The sequence below is a fragment of the Cololabis saira genome, chromosome 5 (assembly GCF_033807715.1).
Source record: "Cololabis saira isolate AMF1-May2022 chromosome 5, fColSai1.1, whole genome shotgun sequence".
In the NCBI taxonomy this organism is placed as follows: Eukaryota; Metazoa; Chordata; class Actinopteri; order Beloniformes; family Belonidae; genus Cololabis; species Cololabis saira.
This window is the reverse complement of record NC_084591.1, coordinates 23,004,070-23,025,622: the sequence shown is the minus strand read 5'-3', so window position 1 is coordinate 23,025,622 and position 21,553 is coordinate 23,004,070. Positions and strand designations below refer to the sequence as shown.

Genomic DNA, 21,553 nt, shown 5'->3' with positions numbered 1-21,553 from the left:
AACTGTTTGTCAGGTCTGAGAGTTTAAGTCTGGATCTGATCTACGTCCCATGAACATGTCCCAAAATCACTCCATCTGTTTTTCTTTGGTACATTGCTGTCCTGAATGGTGATTTATGAATTATTGCCGGGTGTCAACAAATCTATCTCTGGGTGCGTTTTGAATTCTTGTCAACTAGCAGCACAACAATGTCTTTTTATTATTTACTGTGACCTTACTTTGGACCAAACATGATTAACGGGTTTAAAGCAAACACATATTGTTAAGTTGTATGTATTATGTATTTTCTAGTTAGTCCAGTAAAGCTACATACAATACAAAAATCAATTTCTTTTATTAGTGTCACAAAATATCACAAACATACAAATAAAATTACAAGAAATCTATACATTTTTATTGAAGTTTTAGCAGTTGCGAAAAAGGATGTGAATTTGTGTTTCAGAGTAAAATACATTTAAAAGAACACAGCAACAACAAGAACATTCTTTGCTCCCTATGTTGTCACGTAAAACTGGACAAACTACACAAATCTTTCAGAGACAACAGCTGCTTTGCTGGTGATATATATGATAGAAAAAATCTAGTAAAGTTTAAAAAAATTAACAAAAACCTACCATCAACAATGTACAGTTTTGCTTTAACGAGTCCACATTTAATGAGTTATCTGAGTCTCCTCACACACAGCTTGCTCTTTTTGTCATAGTGAATGTAATTTTGGTTTCATTGATGTTCTGACTTATTTTACAAGTCTTTTCATTTGGTCCCGGTTATTATTCTACGTCTTGTTACATTGTTTTTCTCTTGTTTTCCCTGCGGGCGTGTGTCTGTATAGAGAAACCCATCAGCCGTAACATTGTGATGACCGGCAGATGACATGAATAAATACTTCCCATCTTGCTTAAATGTAATGCTCTGCTGAGATGTCATGCTGATGATTGATGGTATCTGCAGGGAGCAGTTCCACTGCACAGAAAGCAGAAAAATGCAAATACAAATGACAGAAAGAGAAGATGCAGATCTGTTGCCAGCATCCTGGGACCAGACACTACAGGACAGATTTCCTAGCGCAGCCCTTGATGCGTCAGAGGTCTTGGGGGAACACAAGGAGGTTCGGTTCAGTATTAGGCTGGTGATCGTGATGTTTTAGCAGATCAGTGTTCAGTCCTTTGTCTCCTCCTGTAATCAAGCCCATCTGTTCTGTATTGTGCTCCTAGATGTCTTTCACTCTAATTTCTGGTATGTTTTCTTGTTTGGAGCCTTTTGGGTTTCCCTGCCACTTAAATTTCATTAAAATACGTTGCCTAGACTAAAGGATGTTTGTTTCATCGACACACTCCTGTTATTTGGCAACAAAACACACTTCACAAGAAAGGGAATGATGCCACTGTGGGTGAGTCAAAGCCTGATTCTTGTATTGATTTCAAAAGTCAATACAAGAAGGGGCAACAGACCCTCTTTTGTATTTAAATTTCCTCTTTACCAGAAAAGCAAGTTGTGACTCAGAGTGTGACACCCTGCCCCCTTAATTAGCTAAATAAACAAAGAGCAGGTGTACAGTACAATAACAAGCTTAGTGATCAGGAAGAACTGGTATTTTAATGTGTATTTGTGCCAATATACTATTGAGGTGGAACAGGAAATTGGGCCTAAAATATGAGCACTGCATCATGACAGGTGGGATTTTCCCACAGGTATGGGTACGGTTGCTAGAACCTGGTTCTGGAAAACAAATCTCTGGATGCGTTCAAAGACCCACAGGAAGATGAGGAGGATGCTGACATACTGAACCCAGGCGAACTTGATGGTTTCCCAAAAACCAGGACGATAAGTGGAAGGAGAAGGTTAAGGCAGTAATGATGATGATAAGCTGACAGCACGGATTACTTCGTTGGAACAGTCGGTGTTAAAGAGACTTTATGGTACCTTTGAGAGAAGATATTATATATTCTTTCTTCTGTTCAAGTTGAATCAACCAATCAATAAAAGTGGGTATAGCTTCTGTACCCCTGTTTAACTGTGCAGATCATGAGTATTCATTGTTTGTGTTCCCTGGAAGTTCACTGGCTTTTTCTCATAAAGGATAAAATGTAACAAAAAATATTATTCTCCTTCACAACAGTGAATCAAAACCCTGACAATAAATCCTGATTCTATTTCACCCTGAAAGTGAACGGGGTTTATGTTTAATGATACAAACCATTTCATATCAATAAAGTACTTTTTACCTGTTGCAGATAATTCAGAACTGGATTTAATATAAAACACCTTATAGAAGTGTGCAATAAATGTGCATCATTAACTTAATATCAAAATATTTTACACAAAATCATAATTAATCACATTTATTTAATGTCCCCTCAGTCTAATTGAGCCCTTATTACACAGTTAGGAGAAGATCTCTGAGTTTCTGTATTTGTACCTTTCACCCTAGATGTTAAAGGATATCTGATGACTTCTGTGGGGTAACGGATTTCAGCTTTTAGCTCAAACGGGGAACCGGAAGCTCGTCCCACAGTCCATACGGGCATCGGACAGGACAACACTGTTGTCACTTGGGCAGATAAAAGAACAGAACAAAAAGTGAGAGAAAACAGAGACACACAGCATAAATAATTCAGTTAGGTATGCAAGCAAACAGGATAAGTTCTTCTTATCAACTTACAGTTTCTCTTTTGGTAGCTTCCCACTATGTTTTCTAGGTCATATGTGTTTGCGAAGGGGCTGGAGTCATCGATCACCGACACCTGAGGGAAAAGAATATAGCTTATAATAAGTTATGAATGTGGTATTAGTAAATGCTGACAAGGGCAGAATATCTAGAATATTGTATGCTGTAATAATAAATGTGTCTTTACGGGGATTATAAAGGACAAAGTCGGGATTTTAAACAGCATTTTCTGTTTATATGAACATTTTAGTAACGCTAATTAATATACTTTATTAATTATATTGGACCAGACTAGTGTCAGAGAGGGATCTGTGGCCATTTGTAACAATTCTGAACATTTCTGGGTCATTTTGTATGTTTTTTTAACACATTTATTAAATAGAGAAAAAACAGGAACAGAGCATGGCATAACAAGGCCAGACTTAGTCACAGATTAAGAAAGTGTCGATATTAAAAACAGTTAACGGGCCAAAGCACTACTGGATTCCCAAAAGAAGAGCAAACACCGTCTTGCCAATAATGAGGAAAATGATCAAAATTCTATCTGAATTATAGTGAGGCTTTTGGGAGGCCAAAAATATCCATATGGAGAGTTTCAAAGTTAAAGACAGTATTTTTGACATTGTGTCACAATAACTTTGCTAAAAGAAATTGCAGAAACGGAACGATTACAAGATGCATTACATTTAACACAATGATCAATTTTGTTTCTAAATAAAATTTAAGAAATTAGCTTTAGGGAGGTGAATCCTGTAAAAAAAAAAAACATTTTTAACTATGAGAGTGAAATGTATACATACATGTTAGTGACAGCCAACTCCCTCCATTCATTATTCAAAACTCTTCCTCCTGAGCAGGTCTAACTTTGAAAAAAAGATCATCTAACGGGAGAAGTTTATCATAACCCTTGGAAATGTAGGACTTTTGATTACATCACATTGTATTTAGCAGAGACTTTTATCCAAAGCAGCATACAACAGAAAAACAATCAAGTTCTGATGAACAGAATAGAGGGATTCCCCCCAAAGCTGATCTGTAGGTACAGAAGGAAATGTAGGGAACACTGACTCAGCACAATCTTATCTCAAGGTAGAGGAAAAAGTAAGAAGGGGGCTGTGAAATTTTGAAGGATAAATCAGTAAAGCGACAGAAAACACCAGCTATATAAAGATCCTTAGAAGATTTCAAATCTTCAAAGGTCAGTTGAATTAATCCAAAGAGAAATCTTCTGAATATTAGCAGACCAATAATATAAATGGAAATATGGCACAGATAAGCTACCATGGATGTACAGTATATCTTTCACCATGCCACGTGGAGCAGATGTTTTTATCAAGGGTTTAAAAAAAAAACTACTTGGCAAAACAAAAAAAACAAAAAAAATCCCACTTTTGTTCTGCTTCATTTTAGAAACAACTACTGAATATTTAGCAGAGAAAAGAGAAGGTTATGATCTGGTTATATTAATCCCCAAGTATCTGAAACCATAGTGGTCCAGCCTGAATGCTGAAGTTCTGACTGTTGTAATAAAGTCTTGGGAATAATCAGGAAATATTCTCAAATAAATAATCTGTGTAAAGGGCAAATTGCTGGTGGCTCCATAGCTAAAGCAAATAATCACAGAGATAGAGGGCAGACTTATCTAGTACCGCCTGAAAGTGAAAAGAAATTTCAATTAACCTTATTTGTAGATACACAGGCCAAAGGAAATGTGTACAGAAGACATATCCATGACATAAATAAAACCTATACCACATTTAGAAAGAACTGAATGGGTAATCCATCCCATTCAACTCTCTACCGAGGCTTTCTTCAGCGTTACTGAAAATCCCTCTCAGGTGTCGTCATAGCAGGCTGTGAGTGAATAATGGTACACCATAAAACAGATGGTGCCTTTTTAGAAATCCAGTCTGTTTTAAAAATAATAGCTGGACAATACTTTTAAGTTTAGTCAGAGCTTTAGCTTTATTAGGATCTTAGCATCAACATTAATGAAAGTAAGATGTCTGCAGGAAGACATCTGGGATATTGATCCAGCGCCAATACGCCTGTAAATTATAAACTAAAAACTCCACTTTAAAATTACTCAACATATTTTAAGCAAACACAGAGGGGCGTGGGATACTGCAAATGCATCTCAGTAATTGTGAAATGTTGTGTTTCTTTGGGCAAGAAAAAAAATGACATGCCATTTTTGAACTAATGTTGCTACAGAAAGTTAACTACTGATTACTGGTCATTTAACTCTAACCTTTTCTCTCTCCTAAAAATATATTTTAGTCAATTTGAAATTATTTAGATGTTCTGCTCTAGCTTGGCTCATGTTACTTGAAGAGTATGAATGTGTGGCTATCAGGACCTTTGTCTACTCTAATTGAAATGACATTGGTTCAAAAATACTGTGTCCTCTCACGTTGTAAATGTTGTACAGTCCTCTGTGAGGGAGGGGTGTCTTCTGCTGCAGCCTTAAGTCTCCACTAACGAACAGCTTAGCACCAGGGACAGGAGAAGAGTGCTGCACAAAGGCCAGGCTCTGCATCACTACTGTGGACATCCGCTGGGAAAGAAAAGAGACAATATGATGAACTTTATTTGGATATCTGGTGCTGCTGCAGTCTGTACCGCCGTCACTGACGTCAAATGATGTTTTCTGTGTTTGAAAGCATGTTTTGGTGCCTCAAGTGACTGTCAACTCAATCACCTTTAGATAGCACAGCCATGACACAAAAAAATTAAAAAATTTGAACAAGTTTAAACAATGATTATTTGTTCTTAAACTTATCAGTGCACTTTTTGGAATTCATATACGCACAAATTTGCAATATCTGACTGACATAACTTGATAATATGTAAATAAAACAAAAAAGAGACACGTCTGAGGTCTGGCATGCGCACCAATCAGTCATTTGAGATACAGCTGGCAGACTGCAAACTTGATAAAAACAACTTTCTGCTGTATCAGCTTTACCAGCGGCGTTGTTGCCACTAAAGGAGAGAATATGTGAACATTACAAAAGACACACTACATGTCGAAGGAATGTTTTGAAGACGTCCGCTAGTTTCCTTTTCTTTGCTTCACTCATTCCGACATAGCTTTCAATCTCAAAAGTTAGAAAGAGAAGATTTGTTACCACACTATATAAAAATATCATAACTAAAGTGAAATGAAATGGTCCTATGACAGATGAGGCAACAGAGACTACAGGCTGATTCATTTTCATTAGTTAATGTTATAGCTTGGAAATTGTCAAATCAGCATTCTCCACTTCAACATGGTATAATTTATTTATTTATTTTATGGTTTTTTGAGCTGTTTTGTCTTTTATTTATGAGGTTTTCATTTATTTTTTTGGACAGCACTTTGGTCAGCTGTGGTTGTTTTAAAAGTGCTTAACAAATAAAATTGGATTGGATTGAACACTGTGTGGTTGTGTATGGGTGTTCTTTAAAACTTAACAACTACAGTATCAGTCAGTTGGGAAAAACAGGTCTTATGCTCAGCTTTTGCTTTTTCAACTCATTACTGTGACTCATGCTGTGAGTTCTGTAAATAAAGCACTGGAACTGGAGTATGAGAGGACGGAAAATCACACATAATTGTGGTTTTTCATGCCAGTGAGCTTGACAAAAGGTCGGATTTAACAAATGTAATGTCCTGTTAGCTGCATCACATTTCTTAATACAGCATACCGGTACATCTATTCTTGCATTCGGGTCTAAAGTACCTTCCAAAACAAATTAAGATGGTTAAAGCTTTTACCACTTTTGTTGTACTGAGGAACAGACTGTGCCTGTTCTCTGGATCCAGCAGGAAGGTGCTGGAAGGTGCTTCTACAGGAGACTCAGTCATTCTGTTTCCTGGACTCAATGCTTATGTGAGCAACAACAGTGTTACCCAGAGGGCGGGAGCGAGAGGAACAGTCTCTCTGATCTGAATCAAAGCAGTGTTCTGCTGTTGGACTTCTGCATCACAGTTTGTCCACAGAAAACACCATGTTCAAACACGAGTGTACATAGGCGCACATGGCACAAGGAAACTCTAGGCTGCAGTTCCATAACTGACTTTAGTGTCATGTCATTGGATGCGCAACTGTTTGCGACGGTAAGTTTGATTAAATGTCAGGAGAGAATGGTGGACAGGCCGATGAGCCCAAACGCGTACTGAGGGAGGCAGAAAATTCTTAAACTTGACTGGATCCCTGTGTGTATTTTGTTGGGGGTTGCTCCAGGAGAACGGGATACTGGGTCCATTGCTACGAGCCATTCAGTCCCTATCTAAATGGAAGCGAGTTTGGTCTGCAATGCTGCCAGACAGAGACTGGACTGCACCACCAATTCCTCACTTTTATGGACAGAATTTCTACACACAATCAAAGGCCAGACGTGTACGAGTTGGTGGCTTCAGGATACCATCTCTGCTTTTTCCAGACAATATGCTCCTCTTGACATAATCGGACCACAAATTTAAGATCTCATTGGAGCGGTTTGGATCAGAATCAGCACCTCCAAACGAGAGACGATGGTTTTCAATCAAAAAAAGCGTAGAATGATCCAAGACTCTCTGTTTACATATAATTTAAGTTCCTACACTCAACTATATTCACAGATTGTGAGTAGTAGCTGTTGTTTCTCCCCATCATGAGGAGCCAGCTGCGATTGTTCGAGCATCTTTTTGAGACACCACCTGGATTCCTCGATGGGGAAATATTTTACACATCTCCAACTGGGAGGAGGCCCTGAGTTGGGAACGCTGAAGAGATCATATTTCTCAGCTGTGTCGCGAAAGGAATATTATCCTCCCAGAGGACATGGAGGAGGTGGCTGGCAAGAGGGAGGTCTGGGCCTCTCCACTTAGGCCAGAGAAGACCCCGTGACCTGAACTCAAATAAGCGTTAGTTGATGGATTACCATCTTAGGTTCATAGTATCTTTAGTAGTCCAAGTAAATGTAATAATCAAAGAAGATTTTAGTTTTTTAACCATTTGGTGTACAATCTGCTCAAACCAAACAAAAGCAACACAGACTTAATCATAAAATAGTATGTCCATCTTAATGTGACTTTCTCAGAAGCACAGACTCATGTGAGCGGGCTGACACACTGATCAGGGAAGTGGTATACATACGAAGAGCTGGTAGCTGAAGGTGATCAGAAGCTGAACGCTGTACACCTGTTCGTCAGGTTTGAGAGGAAGCTGCAGCTGGAATAACAAAAGGTCCAACTTTCCATCCTCATTCTGATCCTCTTCTCTCACCTGTAGAGCGTGATGAAAATGAAAATGATACATGAAAATGATACATGGTGTACGTTTTTTCTAGAAATATTGCCACTCATTAAATGCTCTTGTGCTGTTGATGGTTGAGAAAAAGAAAACAGGAAACAACTGTTGCATGTATTTCATAACAATGGGGAAAACCCACACGAGGAACAACTGATGTACACAAAGGACAGTTATGAACGTTTGAGGCTTGACTGGAACTACAGGTAGTTCCTCCAAGGACTCTTAAGGCTGAATTATGCTTCTGCGTCAAAATGGCGCCGTGCCTACGGCGTGTGGTTTGGATCGACGCAGAGGACACGCCGTCACGTGCACCTCCCGAAAATTGTAACTACGCGTCGAGGAGACGCAGACCACACGCAGACCGAGAGGGCTGTGATTGGTTCGCCTGGAAGCAACGCATTTCCGGTTTACGGTTTGAATCAGTAGTGAACTTTCAGCGCTCTTTTCTTCGTTTATGTGTGATTTTTTTATTTTTGTTTTTTGCACAATAGTTGTCCTTATTTCTTTGATTTACTGTGACCGGAAAAAGTCGGATAAACCATTCAGGAAAAGATCGCTAACTAGTGGCCGCGGGGGGTACTGCACCGCGACGAAATGGAGAGACGGAGAAGTCCGAAGGGTTCAGCACGGCGTCACGGCTGCGGCGTGTGCTCTGCGTTGGTGTGACGCAGAAGCATATTTCAGCCTTTAGGCCCAATCCCAATACACCCCCTACTTTTCTTCACTAGCTCTACTTTCTTTCACTTGCCCTTCTTTTCTTCACTACCCCTAAAAAAGAAGGGACAGATTTTAGGGCACTTGAAATCTTCCCAGGGGCCTGTCCCAATACACCCCCTACCCCTCGTTTTCATCCCTACCCTGATCAGGAAGCTGAGAGCCAAAAGCTGTTTTAATTTCAGCTGTAGCTCCTAATAATATGCCACTTTATTAAGTTTTAATATTTTTTCAGGCGTAAAAGTAACCTTTAAGATCCCCAACCTGTGCTCAGTTTATCCAAATAACGCCTGTTAAGAAATTTGATCTGATGTTTTCGGCGATGATGAGACCGGGGCGCAGCAGCAGCTCACGTACAGGATTGATTGCCAGGTCAACCTGCGCCGTCTTCCCGGGGAGAAACCTGCAGCTCTGTGGAGAATTACAGCTGGCTGAAATAAATAATTTAGGAAGATAAATGTTAGTTTAATAGATGAAATCTAACAGTTGTAGCTACGCCTGTTAAGAAATTTGCTCCGAAAATTTCGGGATTTCTGTCTGCCTGCCGGCTTCGGGAGCTGATTTATGGTTCCACGTTAAATCGACGCAGAGCCTACGGCGTAGGGCACGGCGTACGGCGCGCGTCGCCGCGTAACCTACGCCGTAGGCCTGCGTTGGTGTAACGCGGAACCATAAAATCAGCCTTTATTCTGGCGAGGTTGCAAAGAACGGGCAAAAAAGTGATTATGTACATTCACTGAGTGAATATTATGAAAGTAAAATATATATTTCTCGCTAGAAATTTAATCAAAACTCATTTTTATGTAGAAACTAACTCAAAATATTGATTTCATTCACTAAAAAATAAGAAATGTCCGCCATGTTTTTTTTTGGGATTCAGTCCGCAAATGACGACAAAAAGCATTCTGGGAAATTTTTTGGTCCCTAGGTCTGCGAGTGAGGATCGCAAAACCCTACAAACGTAGGGACAATTCATAGCCACTACCCCTCGTTTTCTCCACTCCCCCTAGGTGAAAGGAGGAATTGGGACACCACTACCCTCACGGGAACGCGCAAAATTTAGGGGTAGTGATGAAAACGAGGGGTAGGGGGAGTATTGGGACAGGGCCTTAGTAAGAATTGTGTGTTAATCATCAAACAGTAGTTCAGAGCTTGTCCTGGCAACCTATCCATCCATGCATTAAAACAGGATTTTATCATCAAAAAATATACCCAGAGTCCACCCGTTTCTCTCTCTGTCCAGCACGGAGATGCTAATGAATGCTTTATTTTTAATTGTATCGATTATTGCAACGGCCTTCTTTCGGGTCTTCCCAGAAAAAGCATATCCCACCGTCAGTTGCTCCAGAATTCTGCAGCACGTGTACTGATGAAGACCAGAAAGCGGGCCCATATTACTCCGGTTTCAGGGTCACTGCATTGGCTGCCTTTGTGTCTCAGGATTGATTTCAAGGCCCTTCTCTAGTCTTTTTTAAGTGTCTTAATGGTTTTGAGCCATCTTATCTTGCAGAACTACTTTTACCATACCAACCCTGAGGTCCTCTGGTACTGGCCTCTTTATAATTGCAAAAGTTAATACAGAAACCAATTGTGAGGCGGCCTTCTGCTTCTATGCCCCACGATTGTGGAATAGCCTGCCGGTGGACCTGAGGGCTGCAGAGAATGCTGATATTTAAAAACAAAAAAAAAAAAAGGCTAAAGACCCACTTTTTTACTCTTGCTTTTAATTAATAGCATTTTATCTCCTTTTAAAGTACCATTTCCGTTTTATCTCAACTTTTTTTATTAAGTTAATTATTATTATTACACTTTTATTTATTTTATTCTAATGATTATTATTATTATTTTATTTATTTATTTTATTTTATTTTAATGATTATTATTATCCATCCATCCATTTTCCACCCCTTATCCGGAACCGGGTCGCGGGGGCAGCAGTCTCAACAGAGATACCCAGACTTCCTTCACCCCAGACACTTCCTCCAGCTCTTCCGAGGGGAGTCCGAGGCGTTCCCAGGCCAGCCGAGAGACATAGTCTCTCCAGCGTGTCCTGGGTCTTCCCCCGGGTCTCCTCCCGGAGGGGCATGCCTGGAACACCTCCCTAAGGAGGAGGGACATGCCTGGAACACCTCCCTAGGGAGGAGGGACATGCCTGGAACACCTCCCTAGGGAGGCGTCCAGGAGGATCCGGTACAGATGCCCAAGCCACCTCAGCTGACTCCTCTCAATGTGAAGGAGCAGCGGCTCGACTCAGAGCTCCTCCCGGGTGACCGAACTCCTCACCCGATCTCTAAGGGAGCGTCCAGCCACCCTGCGGAGGAAACTCATCTCGGCCGCTTGTATCCGCTATCTTGTCCTTTCAGTCATCACCCAAAGTTCATGACCATAGGTGAGGGTAGGTGCGTAGATTGACCGGTAAATCGAGAGCTTCGCCTTTCAACTCAGCTCCTTCTTCACCACGACGGTCCAGTACATCGACCGCATAACTGCGGACGCTGCACCGATCCGTCTGTCAATCTCCCGCTCCATTGTTCCGTCACTTGTGAACAAGATCCCGAGATACTTGAACTCCTCCACCTGAGGCAGGACTTCTCCACCCACCCGGAAAAGGCACGTCACCCTTTCCCGGTGGAGAACCATGGCCTCAGTCTTGGAGGTGCTGATTCTCATCCCTGGCGCGTTGCACTTGGCCTCAAACCGCCCCAGCACATGCTGGAGGTCCCGGTCTGATGAAGCCAACAGGACAACATCATCCGCAAAAAGCAGAGATGAAATCCTGAGGTTCCCAAACCGGATCCCCTCCGGCCCCTGGCTACGCCTAGAAATCCTGTCCATAAAAATTATGAACAGGACCGGTGACAAAGGGCAGCCCTGCCGGAGTCCAACATGCACCGGGAACAAGTCTGACTTACTGCCGGCAATGCGAGACCGGACAGCCCTTAGTAGAGGGCCCCGGACTCCATACTCACCGAGCGCCCCCCACAGAATGCCACGAGGGACACGGTCAAATGCCTTCTCCAGACCCCCAAAGCACATGTAGACTGGTTGGGCAAATTCCCATGAACCCTCGAGCACCCTGCGGAGGGTATAGAGCTGGTCCAGTGTTCCACGACCGGGACGAAAACCGCATTGTTCCTCCTGAATCCGAGGTTCAACTATCGGCCGTAATCTCCTCTCCAGTACCCTGGCGTAGACTTTCCCGGGGAGGCTGAGAAGTGTGATCCCCCTATAGTTGGAACACACTCTCTGGTCCCCCTTTTTAAAAAGAGGGACCACCACCCCGGTTTGCCACTCCACTGTCTCTTTCCTCCATGCAATATTGCAGAGGCGTGTCAACCAAGACAGCCCTACGACATCCAGGAATTTGAGGTACTCAGGGCGAATCTCATCCACCCCCGTTGCCACTGAGGAGTTTACGAACCACCTCAGTGACCTCGGCTTTGGTGATGGATGAGCACGTCCCCGAGTCCACACTCTCTGCTTCATTAATGGAAGGCATGTCAGTCGGCATGATTATTATTATTTTATTTATTTATTTTATTTTATTCTAAATATTATTATTATTATTATTATATAACATTTCATACTATATCATGTTCATTATCATTTTATGGTAAATTTCGTTTTAGTTCTTAATTTCCAGCGTGTCCTCAGTGGGAGCCCTCTGTTTCGGGGGTCTGGATCTGGCTGTGTTGGACCTCCATGGGGGTCTACCATGCCCTGGTGCGGTGGGGGTGGCCCTGCTTGCTTCCAGTGGGGGGGTGATGCTGGACCTCTTCGCCCCACTGGAGGCATCTCCTGTTGACGGGTGGGACGGCTGGGTTGGGGTCCGCTTCCCGATGCAGATGCCTCCGTAAGGTGGTGTTTCTTCTGTGGCCCCTCTCTCTCTTTTTTTGTGTAAACTCTACATTTGAATGATTATGATGTGACTGTTGTGTGTATTCGGGGAAGTGGGGTTTGTCTGAGGGTGGGAGGGTGTGTCACTTTGTGCTACATATATGTATGAAAAGGCAGGACCTCTCCACCCACCCGGAGAAGGCAGGCCACCCTTTTCTGCTTTCTGCTTTACAGCAGGACATTGAAAACACTGAAAAAGTTTGCATTGTGTTGTGGAAGCCTGTAGACGTTCATTAACATGGCTCGAGAAGGAACCTTTAGCCCCCAGATATTCCTAAGAGTCATATTTTCTGAAGAAGAGCTTTTTACACATCAGTGAATCATGAAACTGGGTAGCGGTGGTGGAGAGTTAGGAGGTGTGTGGGGTCTGGGGTTTGAGGTCTGCTGTTGGGACTGAGGCGACTCCACTTGTTGTTGTGACGTGTTAGTCTCTTTCTGGGTGTGCTGTCCTCGTGGTCCTCGTGGTATCTCAGCAAGCACCAGTTGTACTTCAGAATGCTGTCTTATCAGTTGTTTTTGATTTCCTTGCCTCCTGTTCTCAGCAGAGACTGCTGGTGAAAAAGGTTTGAGGTGAACAGCTGTGCTCCATATTTATTAAAGACAAAATCCATCCATCTTAAAAAGATGTCTGCATTCCCAGAAAATGTTGAAGTTATCAAGAGTGAATCCAAGAGAGTTCTCGGGAATGACAATCTGCCTCAGAAACTTTTGGTGTCATTCTATCGTCGCTCCATAGAGCATCCTGAATTACGGCATGTGTGTGTGGGTTGCCAGCTGCACAGTGGCTGACCGGAAATCCCTCCAAAGGGTTGTTAACAGTTCTCACCGTCTTAGTAGGGCTAAAAACATTCTGAGGGATTCGTCCCACCCAGGTCACCAGCACTTTTGAATAACTGCCCTCAGGCAGACGTTTCAGATCTCTGAAGGCTCAGACCACCAGACTTAAAAACTGTTTTTATCCAAAGGCTATAACAGTGCTTAACACTGCAAATACCTTTATCTATAAATCTCCATCTGTGTTATAGTAATGACATGCAAGGTACATGCACTCAACACCACCTTTTTCTTATAATCACCAAATGTGCTGCTGAATTTCAATGTCTGTGTAAGTGCCTTGAATCAACTGAACATTGCACTGACTGTTAAAAGTCTTTATACCGTATATTCTCATATTTATAGTCTCAGCATAATTTACTACTTTACTGTATTGTACATATCTTCCATACTTTATATATCCTTTCATAGTTTGTCACAGTTTACAAAACTGCTGCTCACTTTGCACACACTGTACCTCATTATTTTATACCAATGTACATTCCGCACTTTCTGCTTCTTTGCACTTCTGGTTAGATAACAACTGCATTTCGTTGTCTCAATACATGTGCAATGACAATAAAGTTGAATCTAATCCAATCTAATCTAATCTAATCTATTTTTGCTCAGGGTCTCTGCAATCTACAGTTTTTCGGTTTTGTCTCCTTACTGCTACGGTGTGTGCGTGTGTGTAATCTTGTCGTTTAATGTGTCTTTTTAGTCTGCACTTTAAGGGTTTGTACTGCCAATTTTGTGGTTTTGTGACAATAAAGACAATTCTAATTCTAATTTTAACAAAGTTTACTGATTGTTCAGCACACACATCTTTAAGCCATTTGTTGAGCACCAGGAGTCTGCTGAATCTCTCATCTCCACGTTGGACTCTCGGTAGAGGTCCTCTGAAAAACATCTTGGTACTGAGGCCCCAAACCTTGTTCAGTAGATAAATAAAATCATCTTTCAAGATTTCCGACCACTGCTTCAGAACATCAAGGGCTCCCGTGTGTATGATGAGGTTTTTTACTGTTGGATGCTCATCAGCGATCATCAATATTTTCTCTGAAATATCAGACACCATGTTGTTGGTAAAACAGAGTACTTTGGTGTTTTTCAGGCTGCAAAAGCATTTGAGGTAATTTATCAGGGTATTTATATCAGGGTTTGAGGCCCAGTGGTCTACTACTGTTTCCAGCTGCTGGGGTTGAAGAAACATTTCTCTTTAGTGCTGGCCAAGCTGTTTCACCCAGGTGCTGTGTTCTTCCTGTTAGCGTTCTTCCCAGGGTTAGGGTTAGGTCTAAAGGATGTGATTTCTCCTTAGGCTTGGCACTGAGAGAGTTCTAGGGAGGACTAGTATCAGCCTGTTCATCGTTGTGGGTCATCAGTAGAGTTTTTTAATTTCCATATGAAGCATTTACCTCAACATTCACTTCAAGCCGATGAATTTTCCTTTCCATTACTGCTATTTTCTGGAGAGGTTTGTTTAACTCATCTTTGGAAAATTGATGCATCTTGTGCTGATTAGCTTGTGTTCCCAGAAACAGATGCAGCTGCTGGCCCTCCTCTCAGAAGAGATTAAAGAAAAATAATAAAAACAAAGCTGAAAAATCTTTGAAAAATCCTTGAGTGCCACTGGTTTAAGTCCAACTTTTCTGTAGATTTTGGTTGAGAGGTAAGAAGATATGAGTAATAGAAGCAAAGCAAGCAAGGCAAGCAGAGAGCAAGCGGGTCTGCGGAATCTAGTAGGATGTAATTGAGGAGTCTGATGGCACTGGAGAAAAATGGTTCCTGGTACCTTCATAATGCCATTTTTATTCATGTACTTGATAATGTTATTTTCTTCTGTGCACTTTTGTTACCAAGGTTGCTCACTGCATCAAAAATCTTGATTTTCAGTTGATCAAACCTCAGCTGTTACAATATTTAAAAATTGTGGGATGAAGCATTTTAACAATATCTGACATTTATTGTGAGTTAAATGATCACTCCTCAAGATAAGAGGAGACTTGAGCTCAGTGTAGGGCTCTCCCGCGGTTGATAGAGGGTGAGCAATGGTCCAGCACTGACTTAGGTAGGAGCACTGGGTGATACGAATGGGAAAAAGAATGGGATAAGAATATATTAAAAAAAAAAAAAAAAAAATATGTTGACATATTTTGTGTAACATTTTAAACATTTTTGATAACCACTGACACTGTTATTTAAGGTTTAATCATAAACCCTCATATACCTTATCTGATGATGATTAAACCAAGTAAAATTCAGCATAAAAGTTTTGGAGTTTGATAATGTGTAAAGAAGCAATAAATACAAACACCAGACTAAATATTAATGTTTTAACTATGTACGATGTCCTTGGGTGAGGAAAGGCGCCAAAGAAATACAATTTATTATAATCATGCACTAATTTACAGGACGAGATTAGATCATTCTGCTTTATTTTCACCATAAATACATAAATACTTGTCTTTCCAACCACACATCAGCAAAGTTCCTGGTCAAACAAATCTGAGAATGTACAAAACCAAAAGAGCACACTGACTTGTCTGAGTACCGATAAAAACTTTCATTTTTCACATCCAGCTTAAAGGCTGCCATGGTATCCGTTTACCAGAACAAAATCCAAAATGCTCCCAACACCCGACAACTGTTCATGGCGTTTAAAGCCTGAATTATGGTTCCGCGTTAAATCGACGCAGAGCATACGCCGTAGGGTATGCAGCGATGCACACCCTATGGTGCCTGACGTGCAACTCCCAAAAATTGTAACTACGCGTTGCGGCGACGCAGACCCACAGCAGTCTGACCAGTCTGACCAGCACTGATCCAGCTGGACCCACCCTAGTTTTGACATGAGAATGAAATCTCAAGTGCAAAGTGTTTGTTTTGTGTTTCCATAAATGAATAACAAAAGAAGGCTTTCACTTTCCATTTTTTTCATATAAACACAGACGAAGTAATTATTAGCTATTCAAGTGCTTAAAGGTAGATTCGGTGACAGCTGGAAACTTTTTTAAAACCATGCCTCCAAAAGGCATGAACAGATAAACACAGCTATCTGTTCATTTGACGTTCCTTGCAGAAAAATATGCAAATATACAAAATCGCTACTAAATATCTACCACAGACTACAGGTGTGATGTTAAGATAGTCTTAACTGGCATCTGCAAGCCAGAGATGAACAGGGTTTTCCTCACAGTCACTTGGATGAAATGTAGTTTTACATGTTTTGAAACCACATGACCCATATGTAGTATATGAAAAGTTAAAGTCCAACAGAAATAAGGCCACCATGGCAACAGTCATCAGCTTCTTCTGTTCTTCCAGTTGTCACCATGGAGGAAACAACACAGTTATATTAACAGCTATTTTGCCTCTTGCAGCTTCTAGTCTTTATTTATTTTTTGTGTGCAATCAGTCATTGAGCTTGTTCACTATACCACCAAATACCACAGAAATGAGCAGATCTTCAGTTGATATCCACTGTTTTTTTTTTTTACTTAAAGGGGACCTATTATGAAAAACACGTTTTTTCTTGCTTTAACATATATAAAGTGGTCTCCCCTCAGCCTGCCAACACAGAGAAGGAGGAAAGCAACCAAATTCTGCAGTGTCTGTACAGCCGCCCAGAGGATCCTTCCAGTGTCATGTGACTTCTACGAGCCGTTCAGATTCTGCTCCCGTCGTTACGTAACGACGGGAGCAATTTCCATTGGTCGGCCTACGCTGCGTGAAACCACGCCCACTCCGCCGGGACAAGAACTCCGCCATTGTTTCAAAGCGGTGTATCGTGTGGCTGTTTCCACAGCGAGGGAGAGTATACATTAGGTTTTGCATCGACACTTACCCTCATAAAAGGATCAGTACCAACAGTACGGACCCGGCAACTGCACACGAGTCAGCGGTAAGTGACGTAAATTTTTTATGTTATTTATATTTGTCTACAAGTATGATCTTTGCATGGGCTAAGTATTTAGCTTAGCTCCGGTGTTACCCGTTAGGTAACACCGGAGCACCGGAGCCACTCACCAGAGCTCTATTAGTAATACATTTTTTTCTGTTTATGGTTTCAGATCTTCCAAGTAATGCACCTGAAGCTGTTCAACGACACATTCAGAAGAAATGCACGGTCCTTCCTTGAGCCAGCAATAGTGCATAAATGTTATTTATATACAACTGGTGTATATAAACAGTGTATGGTGTATGTAAGTAGTGTATATGGTGTATATAGTGTGTACAAATTAAATTTTTTTTAACAATGAAGTTGTCATTTGTGCACATTCAGTGTTGTGATTTCTTTACAGTTAACATGATTCATTTGTCTTGTAACATAAGAAATGAAATGATGAGGAATCGGAGTAAAGAACTGTGCTGTGGTGCTGTTTAGAATTCAATTAAATCTTCCTGTGTGAATTAGTGTGAAGACGAGGTGACCCGTTCCCCCCTTCAGGGAACTAAAGGCTGATTTATGGTTCCGCGTTACACCAACGCAGAGCCTACGGCGTTGGGTACGCGTCGATTTAACGTAGAACCGTAATTCAGGCTTTAAGATCCCAGGGAGTCGTTAACACCGTGGCATAACTGCATGCGAGCGTCCGACTATCGCGTCGAGCTGCGTGACATCGGACGCTCTCTGTCCACACTGAAACCATTAAACTTGCGGCCAGTTAGGACAGTCCAATAGAAAATAAAGCAATGGAATTGATTTTGTCGCAGACGCTCGCTTGCATCGCATGGGACATGCAGTAATAGTGTATGGAGCCGGCTGCTCTTCTGCCCAGAGCGGGGCTTTGTTCCCTCCCCTGCTACACGTCATTCAGGCAGTCAATCAGCGCAGAGCCTCATTATCATAGCCCCCCCTCCCTCTCAGAATCCCTCATAGAGAAGGAGGTTAGAAGCGGTAAAATTAAAGACATGGCCCAGAGGCTGAATTTCTGATTTATGTAGAAAAAACTATGAAAAGCTTGTTTTTAAGACATTCAAGGCCTGTTTAAAATATACATTAAATGCCATAATAGGTCACATTTAAACCCTCATTTCACAAGGAACAAGTGACGGATACAAAGGACAGTTGTGTACAAAAGGGACTGTTCACTAAGGTAATATGAGGGAAATAGGCATGATAAATTCTTACAGAGACAGCAGGGATCCGGAGGTTTGTCCCAAGCATGTTGTTGAGATGGGGGAAGGTGCTCCAGGCGACATAGTCTCCCTGAGTGCTGGTCGCTGCCACCATCAGGGTCTGGTACTGGAACCTCACAACAGGCTGCTCCTCATAAGTGCTTTGTTTTATCCAGAAACCTGAAACATCAACCACTTGTCATGCACTTCAACTTGTTGGAGATAAATCCATTTTTTAAATTTGTTTGTTTGTTTGTTTGTTTAAACCTTGACTCAGAAATGCAAAGTGTGATTGGTTAGTAGTTTTAAATCTTCATGAGAACACACAAACACATCAACTCTTACTGTGGAAACAACTATAAAAAAGCTGCTACTTTTCAAAATATTCCCTCTCTTCTCTTCTTGTGAAATGTATAATGTAATTGCAGTTGGTTGCAATTACTAATGTGTAATAATGTATTATCAATAATTGATAATTATTTCCATTGATGATCAGACAAGAGACAATATGCTTATTTGGGCATACATGCTTGTATCTGAAATATATTTTACTTCGGAATTATGACCTTTTTCAATTTTTTTCTGAGCTTTTATATATCAAAAGAAGAAAAATGTATTATAATTATTTGTCAGCTGCAGAATTGCTGCAGCACTGCCGTATTTATATAACGTGGTCTTGCTGAAGGCCTTTTTATTGACTGACTGTTAACCATTTTGCAAATATAATTGGCAATTACTTTATACTTCCCAGCAGTGTTTCTCAGTAGATTCTATTGATTTGAAGCTATATGTGTTTTGTCATCAGAGGTTTTTGAACAATAGTAATCTCATTCACAGAGTTTGCTGCAGGATTAATGTCACACCAAACCCAAAAATGGACAAATACCAGAGGTGTCAAGTAACGAAGTACAAATACTTTGTTACCTTACTTAAGTAGAAATTTTGGTTATCTTTACTTCACTGGAGTAATTATTTTTCAGACGACTTTTTAATTTTACTCCTTACATTTTCACGCAATTATCTGTACTTTTTACTCCTTACATTTTAAAAACAGCCTCGTTACTCTATTTCATTTCGGCCTTTAAAAAAAAACTATCCAGTTAAATTGCTCCATCCGGATAGAGTGAATTTGGTTGTGGTTGTTTCAGATGTTCTTGTCCAGTTTTGTTCTTACATCCGTTCCCTCAGATTCCTGCAACTAAACTTGGATGTACATTCCAATAAAGGTTAGGATAAATGATAACATGCCTCTGAAGTTTGACTTTTTGCACCATTACAATACTTATAGGCAACTTGTCATCATATCTCCTGCTCTCTGAAACACATGTTAATGCTCAATAGTACACATATATGGTTCTTTAATATATTTGCATTATACTAAGATGCATTCATTTCCAATGGCTTTTGTCCTTAATGGCTTTTTTCCCCCTTACATTACTTTTACTTTTTTGAAACCAGTACTATTATACTTTTACTTGAGTAAAAAACCACCAATAAACCACCAGTAAAAAACTTGAGTTGATACTTCAACTTCTACATGAGTATTTTTAAACTCTAGTATCTATACTTCTACCTGAGTAATGAATGTGAATACTTTTGACACCTCTGAAAAATACACACACGTGTGTATGTCTAGAAACCAATTTAACAAAAATAAAGGCTATGGGATGGAGTAGCCACAGAATATGTATCTCGGTGAAACAACTCCCCAATTCATTTGTAATAATATGAACAACATTGTCGATATATGGTAATATATTTGGTAAAGTTTTAGAGGATTCTTATTCTTAAAACTAAAACAGTTATATCTTTGTTGGTTTAGTCGTCTTCTCACTTAGCTTGTGTATAGTTGTTATTGTGTGAAATAACCCTGATTATGTGGGTTTTCTGCAGGGTTACAGTTAGGGTTGCCACCTTTCAGAAATAGAAATAAGGGATGCCCTGATTTCAGCAGCGCAGGAGCCAAAAAAAAGCACCAAAACTTCTAAACTGAATAAAAATGTGTTTATTTTATATGAAAAAACAAAATGCTTTGATTTAAAGTTTAAAGTGCTTTAATAACATTGAACTTGCATGACTGTACAGACAGCCAACCATATACCAACTGAAATAGCCTCCTATGCTAGTATGTCCATATCAGCCCAGTAATATGTATGTATGTATGTATGTATGTAGGCTATATGTAATATAGCCTACAGGTGAAGAATATGGTGTAAAAGTTAATTTAATTTCAATAATTCAACTAGAATATGGTGTAAAAGTTAATTTATTTCAATAATTCAACTAGAATATGGTGTAAAAGTTAATTTATTTCAATAATTCAACTGGAATATGGTGTAAAAGTTAATTTATTTCAATAATTCAACTACAATATGGTGTAAAAGTTCATTTATTTCAATAATTCAACTAGAATATGGTGTAAAAGTTCATTTATTTCAATAATTCAACTAGAATATGGTGTAAAGGTTAATTTATTTCAATAATTCAACTAGAATATAGTGTAAAAGTTAATGAAAATACGGTACAAATCGTGTCCCAACATTTTTTTCTCAAATAAAGGACAATTCCGTATTTTACGGGACGGGTGGCATCCCTATTTACAGTACTGTACCTTGGCTCCTGTACGCCACCAGCAGCGGGGCGATGTAGGTGAGGCACAAAACAACGAGCAGAAACAACGTGGCCTTTGTGCACACGCTCGTTTTGTACCGAATCACAGCTGGGTGAGAGTAGACCTCATAGAAAGCCATAAGTGGTGAAGTTAAGAGACTTGTAGCCACAAGTTATTTCGAAAGCTACCGATTCACCAGGTGCTAAGCTACAGGGCTAAAGAGGGTAAACGATGAGAAACGTGAAAATACTGTAAAAAAACAACAACAAAAAACTAATAAACCTTCGTTAGTTAATGGCAATTTAAATGTCTGTGGGTTAAAAACGTCTTTCATTGGGTTTTAAGTAATAAGACATGGCGTTTTGATATGTTTATGTTCGCGCCTGGAACCAGTGAAACTAGCACCACGCCATGTTAGTGAAGCGTCTCATGGTTGCCAGGGTAACGCTGTTA

General features: G+C 40.5%; 1 protein-coding gene across 1 annotated transcript; it reads right to left on the bottom strand.

Annotated features, from left to right (window-relative positions):
- Nucleotides 1-345: 345 nt before the first annotated feature.
- On the bottom strand, nucleotides 346-21,512 carry tmem231 (transmembrane protein 231). The gene is made up of 7 exons (XM_061721258.1): nucleotides 21,101-21,512; nucleotides 18,503-18,669; nucleotides 7,792-7,920; nucleotides 5,082-5,225; nucleotides 2,663-2,744; nucleotides 2,446-2,551; nucleotides 346-1,828 (listed from the first exon to the last, which is right to left on the bottom strand). The coding sequence occupies exons 1-7, from the start codon at nucleotides 21,237-21,239 to the stop codon at nucleotides 1,666-1,668; spliced, it is 930 nt and encodes a 309-aa protein (XP_061577242.1). The 5' UTR covers nucleotides 21,240-21,512; the 3' UTR covers nucleotides 346-1,665.
- Nucleotides 21,513-21,553: the final 41 nt, after the last annotated feature.

What these genes read in the sequence shown, in the direction of transcription:
- tmem231 (XM_061721258.1), bottom strand. Translation starts at nt 21,239, where the DNA reads ATGGCTTTCTATGAGGTCTACTCTCACCCAGCTGTGATTCGGTACAAA. An exon ending in TCCGGATCCCTGCTGTCTCT is followed by an intron (nt 7,921 to 18,502) that starts GTAAGAATTTAT and finishes CACGCTCTACAG; the next exon opens with GTGAGAGAAGAGGATCAGAA. An exon ending in GACTGTACAACATTTACAAC is followed by an intron (nt 2,745 to 5,081) that starts GTGAGAGGACAC and finishes CTTTTCCCTCAG; the next exon opens with GTGTCGGTGATCGATGACTC.